A 12,938-nucleotide genomic window follows, 5' to 3' on the forward strand; every position below is an offset into this window, starting at 1 on the left:
CTCTTCCTCTTCTTAAAGGATACCTTTCAGCATTTCATATAATCCTGGTTTGGTGGTGATGAACTCCTTTAGCTTTTCCTTATCTGTGAAGCTCTTTATCTGACCTTCAATTCTGAATGATAGCTTTGCTGGATAAAGTAATCTTGGTTGTAGGTTCTTGGTATTCATCACTTTGAATATTTCTTGCCACTCCCTTCTGGCCTGCAAAGTTTCTGTTGAGAAATCAGCTGACAGTCGTATGGGTATTCCCTTGTAGGTAACTGAGTTTCTTTCTCTTGCTGTTTTTAAGATTCTCTCTTTATCTTTTGCTCTTGGCATTTTAATTATGATGTGTCTTGGTGTGGTCCTCTTTGGATTCCTTTTGTTTGGGGTTCTCCGCGCTTCTTGGACCTGTAAGTCCATTTCTTTCACCAGGTGGGGGAAGTTTTCTGTCATTATTTCTTCAAATAGGTTTTCAATATCTTGCTCTCTCTCATCTTCTGGCACCCCTATAATTCTGATGTTGGTATGCTTGAAGCTGTCCCAGAGGCTCCTTACACTATCCTCGCATTTTTGGATTCTTTTTTCATTTTGCTTTTCCGGTTGGATGTTTTTTGCTTCCTCGCATTTCAAATCATTGACTTGATTCTTGCGCTCCTCTGGTCTGCTGTCGGGCGTCTGTATAATATTCGTTATTTCAGTCCGTGTATGCTTAATTTCTAGTTGGTTCCCCAATATAAGATCGAGGGTCTTATTAGTTTTCGTGTAGATCTCATTAAGTTTATCGGCAGCTTCTAAACAGTTCTTGAGAGACCTTAAAAGTGTGGTTCTGAACTCTATCTCTTCCATTGACAATTTTGTCCTGTTTCTTTGTCTCCGCATTTTGTTATGCTTTCTTGGTGCACCCCCTAGTGGTCTTTGTTCGCAGTCTTATAGTTAAATCTTGATTGTTGTAGCTAATTCCAGGGAGGGTTTGACCTCCAGGCCAAGTGGCTATGAGAATCAGCTGTGTCAGCAGTGAGAGAACTTCTGTCCTCTAGGGAGGTGCTAATCTAGCCTTTGCCTGAGGCTATCCGGCAAATGCCTCTGTGCAGGGCTTGGGCAGGGCGGGTCGAACAGGATCAAGAGGGTGGGCCAGAGAGAGCAGTTATGGCGGCTCTCAGTCCTGTCCCCAGGGGCTCTGCCTCTCTGAGTCCCAGCACCCGCTGCAAAGCTGGGAGAGAAAGCTGCACTCGCTCTGACCGAAGCCAGACAGTCCCGCTTCTCCCGTTTGAGTCTGGGTCCCTAAAGACTCGCCCGGATCTGGAGCTCAGAGTCTGCGACTCCCTCCCGATTGAAAACGTCAACCACGCCCTCTGCCGCCAGCCCGCTCTGCGCACTCCGCACCTCAGAATTTGACTTCAGCACTGCGCCTCCTCTGAGTGTCCGTGTGCGTTTCTCTTTCCTCCTAGTTGTAGGACTTCCACTCAGCCAGCGTTCCTGTGGTTCTGGGTGATGTCCCTTCCGTTTTTTGGTTTCACTTTTGAAGTAGTTGTTCAAAGCAGCAAACTCCTGCGTTAACCTATGCCGCCATCTTGGTTCTCCTCCATAATGCTTTTAATGTATAATTTCAAGTTACTTTCCTAAAAGTTTCTATCAATTTATTATGCCACTGTCAAGGTATAAATTTTATTTGTTATAATTTGCATTTAGTTTTAAATAATTGGACATTTATGAAAAATAAGAAAATATTTTTATTCTTATTTTTTTTTCATTGATAAGGTTGATTACTCCTTTTGTTTCCCTCTGACTGAACTCCTTGACTGTGGGAGTTAAACCTAGTAACTGCGTACAATAATGAAAGAAAACTGACAATCCCGACTCACGTGGCTAAAGGAGAGAACACATAAACTCTAAGGATGGCTAGTAAGAAATCATTTTGTGAGTTGGCTTATCGTCTTTCATTTGCTTCTTCATCCAAAGTCAGAAGTTGAAAATAAATTCAAAAGGAAAGATAAAATTTGTTCAATTCAAGCTAGTAAACTTAAAGCAAAAATATTGATTCCCCCACCCCCCAAAAAAACACAAACAAACAAGCAGACATGACTAAATCAAACCCCCCTCCCTTCAAATGTTTTAAGCTACTGGGAGACCTGGAGTTAACAACAACATGAAGTTAAGGCTAATAATTCAAGAAAACCACAATAAAGCTCCTTTTCAAAGTAATAAGACCCTAGAGCAGGGGTGGGCAAACTTTTTGACTCGAGGGCCACAATGGGTTCTGAAACTGGACCCAAGGGCCGGAACAAAAGCATGGATGGAGTGTTTGTGTGAACTAATATAAATTCAAAGTAAACATCATTACATAAAAGGGTATGGTCTTTTTTTTTTTTTTTGGTTTAATTCATTTCAAACGGGCTGGATCTGGCCTGCGGGCCGTAGTTTGCCCACGGCTGCCCTAGAGTGTAGGGATTCTTAATCTTGGAACTATGCTAGAGCTTTAGGAATTCTATGACCTGACTCTTCCTACCCCACCCAAAGATTCAAATTTGTGGATATATGAATTTTCCTTGGTTTAAAATTTCCATCAGATTCTCAAAAAGGTTAAAGACCACTGCTAAAAATATAGTTTATCCCATAACTTCAAAGTAGCCACAGCCTTTGTGGGGAGGGAACGTGCAAGCCTTAGGGAGGAACTGCCACTGAGATTTACACGTCATAAACGTGAGCCCAGCCCTGGCCTTTGCCCAGGGAGTATTCCAATCGCTCTCTAACCCACATCATGTTTTAGAAGGTAAAAGTAAAAATAAGGGAGGCAGAAGAGTACGTATTTCGTGGGCATTTATTACACTGTTCCCAAGACAGTGGCTCTCTAAGTTGAGTACCTACAAAAATCACGTGGGAGTACTTGTTTAAAATACAGATGCATGAACTCTTGCCCCAGAAGGTCTTGTTTGTAGGTCTAGGGGGAGCCCGAGGAATATGCATTTTTACGACCACTCCAGAGGATTCTGGCGTAGGAGTCCTACTTCTTGAGAAACACTCAGTACAAGATTGTTATTTTTAGCCAGGAAGAAGGAAGTTGTTATAATAGCGTAAATCCAATTACTTCCAAGTGAATTACGCGTATCCCAGCCTGACAATGTTTGTCCAATGCTTGAGCCCATTACAGAGTATTAAAAAATAGCCTGAAAATCATATTCCTTGAAAAAGCAAATTATATAGATATGGGTAGATAGGTTATATATAGACATCTCTCACACACAGATACACAAACATACACTCTAAGAAGCTTGTTTGTTTCAAAGGAGTTTGAACTTATTATTTTTCCCAGGAGTTGACCCAACCTACAAGAAATAATAGATAGCATCCCTCTCCAAATTCAGTTGGCTAATTTCCTCACTTATTACCTTGTTCGACATTCTCCACTGTCCCATACTGAGCCAAAAGTCCATCCAAGACCTGAAAGAGAAAGCTTCAATGTCAGGATGGGAACACAAGATTGTACTCACAGAAACGGTGCAGTGCTCTCTCCAAGCAAATGAACCATAGCAAAACAAGGACGGTGACAGGACTAACACAATTAAATTGATATTTCAAGTCTTCCATAAAAACTGTTGGACCCGAATAAATATGTGGGACTTTCATGTGCTTCCTGGGTTCCAAGTAATCTGTCCCCTGACATGACACCAGCATTTCAGTCTGAGTAACTGTCAATCACGTTCATTCTGATGGTTGGAACCTATTTTCTGCTCTTGAAATGAGAGCAGAATCAAGGACAAGGCTCACTTTTTCTTGGAAGCTTTAACCATTTCTTCCTTTGGTTTTCTCTAGGAATCTCCTTATTTTACAGAACAGGAAGATGTGTATGTTTGACATTTTCCATAATAAAAAGTTTTTTTACAGTAATGAAAATATTGCCTCGCTGGTGGGGCCCAGAGGTTGAGTGTCGACCCAAGCACCAAGAGGTCACAGGTTCGATTTCCGGTCAGTACACGCCCCCAGTGGAGGGTGTGCAGGAGACAGCTGACTGCTGTTTCTTTCTCATCAATGTTTCTCTCACTCCCTCTCCCTTTCTCTCTATAATCAATAAAAACACATTTTTTTAAAAAAGTTTTGAAGTAATGAATATATTAGAACACTGTCTTTCCTTTATAGCTATTTTTATTTCATTTGGGTTGGGGAATAAACTATCAGGCATATTGTTTTTATTTTATTTATTTTTCCTTTTTTTTTTTTTCCGTACTAGATGTTTCCTGCATGGTTTATCTCCTCAGTCATCGTCCACAGGACTCTGAGAAGTTGTAGGAATATGCAGGCGCAGACTCAAGGCCCGGCTTTCTCTCCAATGTTGTGGAAAGGGGCTGTAGAGCACGGGGCAGGCATATTGTTTTTAAATAATGCAATAATGCCACTCCTCATATTCTATCTTATTTACTTATTATTAATTTTTTTAAACTCTTCACCTGAGGATATGTTTTCCATTGATTTTTTATTACAGAAAGTGGGAGGGAGGGAGAGGAGGGGGAGAGAGAGAAAGATATATTGACGTAAGAGAGACACAGTGATTGGTTGCCTCCCACTTGCACCATGACCGGGGCCAGGAATCGAACCTGCAGCCCTTCGATTCTCGGGCCAACATACTAACCACTGGGCAAACCGGCCAGGGCATTAAATGTCTTTATTGTTGACACTATTACAGATGTCCTCCATTTGCCCCCCTTTGCCCACCTCCATCCAGTTCCCGCCACCCCTCCTCTGGCCTTCACCACCACTGTGTGTCCAAGGGCTATGCATGTATGTCCTTTGGCTGCTCTTTTCACCTTCATTTATCCAGTCTCCCACCCCTCTCCCCACCGACCTCTGTCAGTCTGTTCATATGTCCATTTATTTGAAGGTAGCAATCTTATAAGAAGTTTTACAATTCAGAAAATATATCTTAACTGTTATTCATAGCAGTTAATTCAAAATAAACAAAAGAACTTGCTCAATCTAACAAAACTATTGGTTTTCCATGGATTCCCCCCCCCCAAAAAATCATAATTTAGAAAGGTAAAAATTGTTTAAAAAATTATGAGATAAAAATCACACCATGCTTGGCCGGTGTGGCTCAGTGGTTGAGCGTCCACCCATGAACCAGGAGGTCAGGGTTCAATTCCCGGTCCAGGCACATGCCCAGGTTGTGGGCTCGATCCCCAGGAGGGGTGTGCAAGAGGCTGCCAATCAATAATTATCTCTCATCATTGATGTTACTATCCCTCTCTATCTCCCTTCCTCTCTCTGAAATCAATTTTAAAAAACATATTAAAAAAAAATCACAAACCAGGTATACATTTTGTTTTACAGTTTGTTGGTGCTTGAGAAGACAGAACCTGAGAGATCGAAGCGCACATTCTGCATGATGAGAGGGTCAGACACCACCCCAGACTCATGGCAGATCGTGCACATTAGGGCACTGGGAAAGGTGGGACAAGTCTGAGGACCTCCAGTTCCTAACTGTGAGAGGGAACTAAAAGAGGAAGGAAAGCGAGAGGACAATAAAAACAGAAGTGACACTGGCTTACCTCCCACTGCAGGTGAGGAGGGATGTTTCTAATCTGAATTTTTCTGCTCCTGTAAAAATAAAAGCACAGACCATACAACACATTCTCCAGGATGCAAACTTAAATAAAAACAGGCTAAGACCATAATTTGAGTTCACTTTCCCACTGTGTTCACTGAGGCATCAGCAAGAGATTTCCACTGTGAATCATGACTATCATGTTTTAAGGTTTTCAATTACTTGGGGGAGGGAGGGGTTTTTCTAAAAAAATCCAAGAAGTCAGAACAAGCTAAACAGTTTAAATGCAGATTTGCCTTTCCAATTTCCTACCAAAGTGGTTAGAACTTAAATTGCCATACAGGTTCTAATCTAGGATTATCACCTTCCTCCTCGAAATATATGGTCCTGCAAATGACCCTATCCCAGCGATTCTCAACCTGTGGGTCGCGACCCCTTTGGGGGTAGAACGACCCTTTCACAGGGGTCGCCTAAGACCATCGGAAAACACATATATAATTACATATTGTTTTTGTGATTAATCACTATGCTTTAATTATGTTCAATTTGTAACAATGAAATTGGGGATCAACACAACATGAGGAACTGTATTAAAGGGTCGCGGCATTAGGAAGGTTGAGAACCACTGCCCTATCCCAAAGGGCACATCGGCTAAAACTTGATGGCTGAAATCACATATGTAATATTCTTAAACAAGATCAGGCTTTATTTATCCCTTACCTAACAGTGTACATCTTCTCTTTAAAAAAATTATTTTCATTTTTGAATAGATAATACAGTCATAATTCAAGAATTAGAATACTATACAAAGGTATAATAAAGTCTAACTCCCACTCACCCTCTGCCTCATCTTTTACAGAAATAAACATTTTTACTTCTGGCTTGTGTATCCTTCAGTTTCTTTATGCAGATAACAGTAAATACAAAATTAATTCGTATTTTCCCTTTTCTTACAGAAATATTTGCATGTTCTATACATTTGCTGCACCGCCCCCCCTTCCGTTCCCGCCCCGCCGCCGCCCTCTCACCTAACAGTAATATATCGGAGATTTTTCTATGTTGGTAGATAGAGAGTGTTCTCATTCTATTTTATAACCTGAACGCACTGACGTGTATGTAACCCACCCTACTGGTGAACGTTTGGGCCTTCTCCTGCTTTTTTATTCAGAGGATTGTGTTCTTTTTCCAGGATATCCTGCTGGTCTGATAACTGAGTCATGTAGATGATTTCTGGATTTTGTTAAGCATTAAAATTAGGCAGAAAAAAAAGAATAGGAATATGAGAATAAGAATTTCTCTATCTTTTTAAAAATTGTATTTTTTATTGATTTCAGAGTGGGAAAGAGAGATAGAAACATCAATGGTAAGAGAGAATCATTGATCAGCTGCCTCCGGCAGGCCCCCTACTGGGGATTGAGCCCACAACCCAGGCATGTGTCCTGCCCGGGAATTGAACCCGTGACCTCCTGGTTCATAGGTCGACGCTCAACCCCTGGGCCATACTAGTTTGGCTCTCCTGTCGTTTTTTGAATGACTCTGTCACCACGCCCAAATTCCCTTTCATGACCCTGTTATTGCCCCCTTCTCTGTCTCTTCATTGTTAAACAATTTAGCTGGGGAAATAAAATCATAGTTAATTGTTGAGAAATCTATGATTTGCAGAACCATTTCACATGTATTTTTAAAAAGGTAAAATGCCAGATTGCATGTGGGGAAGATAATGCCATAGTTTTCGGGCATATGTTCAATTAGCCGGGAGTCTGATGAGCCCCCTTGGGAACTCTAACTTGTTATCTATCGAACTCAGACACTGTTATCCCTCCTGCTGGGGACCTGAGAGAACAAAGATAACGTAAAATGTAGGAACTCAGCTCACAGAATCTCAAGTTGCATTTAAAAATTAGGCCAGCTAAGGCTTGTGGGACCCCCAGGTAAACTGCAACAGAAGAAGCAAGGAGATTCCTGTGAGAGAGTGGGATGCAATGAGATTCTCCCCCGCGAGGGCCCATCTGTTTCCAGAGCAATACTGAGCTCCATCAGATGACACAGGGAGGGAAACAGCATGGATTGCACATGATCTATAAGAGGGGCAAGTGTGCTATCCTACTCCAAGGACTGTGGGAGCTGAAACCACCAGAGCTCTGGCCACACCCCTCCTCCCCTCCAGGCTACAGTCAGATTCCACTGCCTCCCATGCCCTCATTAGTATGTGTCTGAGGCATGTTATCAGTTACCCATTCCTCATTAGTTCTCAAAGTTCCCCTTAAAGCGTCTGCACATTCTGTACAAGAGTCATTCTGTGCTAAATTGAACCAGGACCTAGGGCTCCTCAGGGAAGCAAATGAATAACTGGTGATAGCCAAAGCCAATCTCTTTCTCTCACACACACACACACAGAGGCAGGGCACAGGAAATGATTAAGAGTCAATAAAACAAATTGTTTAGTCACTTTGTTACAAAATTATTAGGAACAATTGCCTCTGCCTCTATGGAATCTAAAATAAATGTGGTCTAATAGCTGTTAGAAAACTAAATGCTTTCAGCACAGAAACTGTTGAAAAGTAAACAAAGAGGAGTTTTGGTTTTGTTTTGTTTTTGCGGGGGGGGGGGGGGGGGGGGCCCTGATCAGAGTGAAGTCCTTGTGAATATGAGCAGTGTTTTAGGCCAAACCATAAAAGGAAGAAATCAGACATTGCGGTGGCCCACTGTAAAGAGTTTTTTCTTTTTAATTATGGAATGCTTCACGAATTTGCATGTCATCTTTGTGCAGGGGCCATACTAGTCTTGTCTGTATCGTTCCAATTTTAGTATATGTGCTGCCGCAGCGAGCACAAGAGTTTTGAGCCAGGAGGGCTGCAGTTATGAACCCAGGAACTTCCCAATATAAACTCACGTCCACAAAATCATAAACCCCCAAGTGGCTCTAACAAACACACTCATGCTTTATGAGCATTCAGGGACAGGAACTATTGAAAGTCCAGGGCTTGAATGACCAGAAATCACAGAAACAATAAGCAGGTGTCTGAGATGTGGTAACTCATTTACCTCCTATTCCCTCTCAAAGAGTTGACCAGCTCTTCAAAAGGCCCTGACCTTTTAAGAGGTTGCTAATACAATCCCAGAATTCCCTTCCACAGAAAACATCAGCCCTAACTGGTTTGGCTCAGTGGATAGAGCGTCGGCCTGCGGACTAAAGGGTCCCAGGTTCGATTCTGGTCAAGGGCATGTACCTTGGTTGCAGGCACATACCCAGTGGGGAGTGTGCAGGAGGCAGCCGATTGATGTTTCTCTCTCATCGATGTTTCTAACTCTCTATCCCTCTCCCTTCCTCTCTGTAAAAAATAGATAAAATATATTTTTTTAAAAAGAAAACATCAGCAATTCTTAATTATTGTTGAATGAGGTGGGAGGGGATACGAGAAAAACCAACTAGATGATGGTTTAGGTAATGATGAGGTGATCCTGAGACGTCAGGTCGGAGGAGGTGATGAAGGGCTTAACTAGTGAACACCTCCACAGAGTCAGGCCCCAGGCTGACAGGCTCTCCTGGTCCATGGCTGGAGGCCGAGTGCACCTGCAAGCCTAATAAACCTTCGCTACCATCACTGGCCCCAACCAGGGCTGTGCTGAACTTCCTGCAGCAAGACGAAGTTTGAGAACCCTCCCCAAACATGGACTGTTGAGTGGAGAAGGGTGGAGTGAAGTACAGACAGGTAGACAGTCCTCAGAAGGCTAGGACATTCAGGTGTGCCTGAGTACGAGCAGGCATTTAGATTTGGAAAGGTGAGAGGTAGAGAGGTAAGGCTGAGTCTTTGCATGCCAGCTTCTAGCTTTCCAACACCAAACCGAGTAAGAACTGGAAGCATTTTCTGTAATGCTTGTATTCTGCTGTGATGAAGATTCCAGGTAGCAAAACCGAAATGTGCTTCTACCGAGGTGGTTAATTATCCTTAGAAGGGCTTCAGCCCATTATCCGTAATTAACACTAACAAGGGTAAGCACAAATATTTTCACATCATAACTTGTGCATAAACACGATGTACTACAAGTTATAATCTGAGTATATAAATGCCTGGCTTGTGTGGCACACGGTAAATACAGAATCAGCTCTGCAAAGGCAAAGGGAGCCCCGTGCCCCGCGACCAACAACTGTGCCATCCTTTCAGCATTTCTTCATTTTCAAATAATTGTTTCCTTTAGTTCTCCCAACAGCATCAAATCTCTCCCTTCCTCTCCCCCTCACCCCCCTCCCTTCCGTCTTTTTCACTTTTTTTCCTCCTTAGCCCAAGTAGCATCTAAAACAGCAGGTGCCCAGCAATCAGCAAATTCTCCAGGAGCAGTTGTTGCTGACAGCTGGCTTCTTTTTCCTGGCCCACTCCATCCCCTACTCTTGTCTTCCAACTATAAGAACACGTGCTCATCGAAGACACTGACTCATCTCCAACCAAGCCAGCTCCTTTCACTCCAGTTTATGCTCATCAGCTCAGCACAACAGGCTGCTGCTGACTGGAAACCGCTGGGGGAGACATTTCCTGACACAGTGGGCACCACATTCACTTCCTGTGATGGGATTAGACACAATGACTCATGTGGAGGTGGTGGGTTTTTCCCCCTGAAGACAAGAAGTACAATGGCATGCGCTGACTAACTGAAGAAATTATTTCACAATTAAAAACTCAAGCCAGAAGCGGTGAGTCCTCAATGTTTGGGAACAAGTGATAAACAACAGCCTTGTACCTCTGAAAAGAAGGCACTATTTCCAGCTGTTGTAAGACCTTGATCTGATTTGTCATAGTCAGGATGATGATCAAGAAAATTAAATTCATCTCTAATACAGCCCTAAATCCCAGAGAAAGGCAGGGGCCAGCCAGCTAAGCCACAGTAGGACATCCCCTGAGGGCACCTGGACTGTGAGAGGGTGCAGGCCAGGCAGAGGGACACCCCCCCCCCCCACCCAGTGCATGACTTTTCATGCACTGGGCCTCTAGTCCTATATAATAAAAGCCCAATATGCTAAGTGTCTGGTCATCAGGTCGGCCATTCAACCAATCAAAGCGTAATATGCTAATGATGTTAAGGCTGCTCATCCGCTCGCTATGACATGCACTGACCACCAGGATGCAGACACTATGACCAGTAGGTTAGCTTGCTGCTGGGGTCCGGCTGATCGGGACTGAGCAAGACGGGCCAGACATGCCCTGGAGCCCTCCGTTGGTCCCTCCCTGGCTGGCCAACCTCCTGTGTCCCTCCCCAGCCCCGATCATGTACAGGTGGGGTCCCTCAGCCTGGCCTGTGCCCTCTCACAATCCAGGCTGAGGAACGCCACTGCCCCCCAGTGTGTGAATTTCATGCACCGGGCCTCTGTCTATATATATAAAAGCCTAATATGCAAATTGTCCCAGCAGGTGGTCAACCGGGAGTTTGACCACTCACTATGACATGCGCTGGCCACCATGGGGCGCGCACAGAACATGACGGGCATCAACAGCAGGCAGCAGAGCACAGAACATGGCAGGCAGCAGCCACGGCAGGATGGTGGAGCAGGTGAGCGGGGGCACCAGACCAAGATGGGGCACCAGTCACTGTCATTGGGGCAAGCCTCTGGCAGTTGCTGAAAATTCTTTGCACGTGTGCACTTGCCAGGGTCCAACCCCAGCAGGTCCAGGGGTTCCCAAAGGCGTAGACGGAGTCGGCGAAGAAGGAAGGACACAGAGACAGCGTTCAGTTGATCAGCAGCCTAGCCAGGATCTCTAGCCAGGATCTCCAGCGAAGTTCTGGTCTGGATCTCCTGCGAAGTTCTGGTTCGGATCTCCAGCCAGGTTCTGTAGCCATGTTCCCTCGCTAGGTTCTGTCTCTAGGTTCTGAGGCCAGTTTCTGTCCAAGATCTTTTGCCATGTTCTCTCCAGCGAAGTTCTTCTGTCTCTAGAGAACGTTCTGTGTAGGTTCTGTGCCTAGGTTCTGAGTGTAGGTTCTGTGTTCTGAGTTCTGTCTTCTCTCTGTCTTGTTACATCTGTATTTATACCAGTTGATTCAATCCTATCAATCTCTATTACAAAGGTTAGGGCGTTTCTTATCTCCATTCCAGGGAGTAAAGATTATGCAGCTTAAGCATGATTGTTTGTAGTTAAAGTGATTAATTACCCGCCTGGCACTTAGTTAAGGGGTTTTATTCCCTCCCTAACTTCAGGGGAAAAATCCCTACTTGGGGAAACAACCTTTCTCAGAGACCTTGGTTAAAACACATAGTGCCAAGAAGGTGAGCAAACATATTAAGAACAGTATGCCATATATGCCAGGTCCCTTGAAACAGCAAGCATGGACCGGCTCCTGGCATGCACTGCAGTCCCACCCCTCAGGAGCAGGGGGAGGTAGAGAAGCCCTGAGGGGCAATCAGGACCAGCAGCTGCTGCAGCGGGTGCGAGCAGTGGTTGCTGGCCCCAATCACCCCTCAGGAGCAGGGGGAGGGGGAGAAGCCCTAAGGGGTGATCGGGCTGGCAGCCGCCACTCACACCCGCTGACGGCACCAAGCAATCGGGGCCAGCGCCGTCAGCATGTGGGAGCAGCAGGAGCAGGGCTGCAGGCAGACAGGGGACCAGGGGCTGTGGCAGGAGGGGCTGGGCAGGAGTGCGGAGGACAGGCTGAGACCTGCCCCTGTGCCCACCGCAGCCTCACGGCCCACAGTTCCTTTCAAGGTGCACAAATTCGTGCACCAGGCCCCTAGTCTTACCTAATAGACAAACATGTAAACTGACCGTACCTTCACTACGCTAACCAGCCAATCAGGAGAGTATGCAAATTAACCCAACAAAGATGGCGGTTAATTTGCATACGTAGGCTCCAAGCAGCGGAGCGAAAACTGAAGGCAAGCCGGAGCAGCGAAGACAGAAGACTGAGGGTGGCTCCGGCCGGAGCGAAGGCCTGGGTCCCGGAGGATGGAGGAAAACCGGTGCCGACAGCCAGGAGAAGGGAAGGCCTACTGCACGAATCTCTTCGTGCAACAGGCCTCTAGTATATAATAAAAGCCCAGCGACTGCATGGCAGAATGACAAGAACGGTCAACCAGTTGCTATGATGCAAACTGAGCACCAGGGGGCAGACACTCAATGCAGGAGCTGCTCCCTGGTGGTCAGTCTGCTACTACAGTGAGAGCGCTGCTCAGCTGACTGGGATGAGTGGCTGCGCATCCCAGGCTGATGGGCAGGAACCTGGGCTGCGATCATTACCTCCTTGCCCCAGACTCCTCCTCCTCGCTCCCTGCCGCCTCCTCCGGACGCCCACAGGCCGTGCAGCATTGCCACCAGGCTCGTAGACCTGACCCCAGAGGCTGGGAGGCGGGTTCGTGGCCACCGCAGGACTGAGGCCTACTCCGCCGCCTCTCAGTGCTATGTCCCTGGGCCCAGCCCCAACCAGGTCCCCACCT

General features: G+C 45.4%; 1 protein-coding gene, 1 non-coding gene and 1 pseudogene across 6 annotated transcripts in view; all 3 read right to left on the minus strand.

Annotated features, from left to right (window-relative positions):
• Window positions 1-12,938, minus strand: part of IGF2BP2 (insulin like growth factor 2 mRNA binding protein 2) — a 160,607-nt gene that overhangs the window by 37,471 nt on the left and 110,198 nt on the right. For all 5 annotated transcript variants that reach the window (XM_059687280.1, XM_059687279.1, XM_059687278.1 and 2 more), the window contains 2 exons: window positions 5,523-5,571; window positions 3,369-3,420 (listed from right to left, as the gene is read on the minus strand). In XM_059687280.1, the coding sequence (XP_059543263.1) occupies window positions 3,369-3,420; window positions 5,523-5,571 (101 nt within the window). The remainder of the gene's footprint in view (window positions 1-3,368; window positions 3,421-5,522; window positions 5,572-12,938) is intronic.
• On the minus strand, window positions 4,206-4,349 carry LOC132232120 (small nucleolar RNA SNORA73 family; annotated as a pseudogene).
• Window positions 8,244-8,350, minus strand: LOC132232056 (U6 spliceosomal RNA). The gene has a single exon (XR_009452219.1). It is a non-coding gene; the product is annotated as a U6 spliceosomal RNA (small nuclear RNA).

Source organism: Myotis daubentonii, chromosome 3 (assembly GCF_963259705.1).
Source record: "Myotis daubentonii chromosome 3, mMyoDau2.1, whole genome shotgun sequence".
In the NCBI taxonomy this organism is placed as follows: domain Eukaryota; kingdom Metazoa; phylum Chordata; class Mammalia; order Chiroptera; family Vespertilionidae; genus Myotis; species Myotis daubentonii.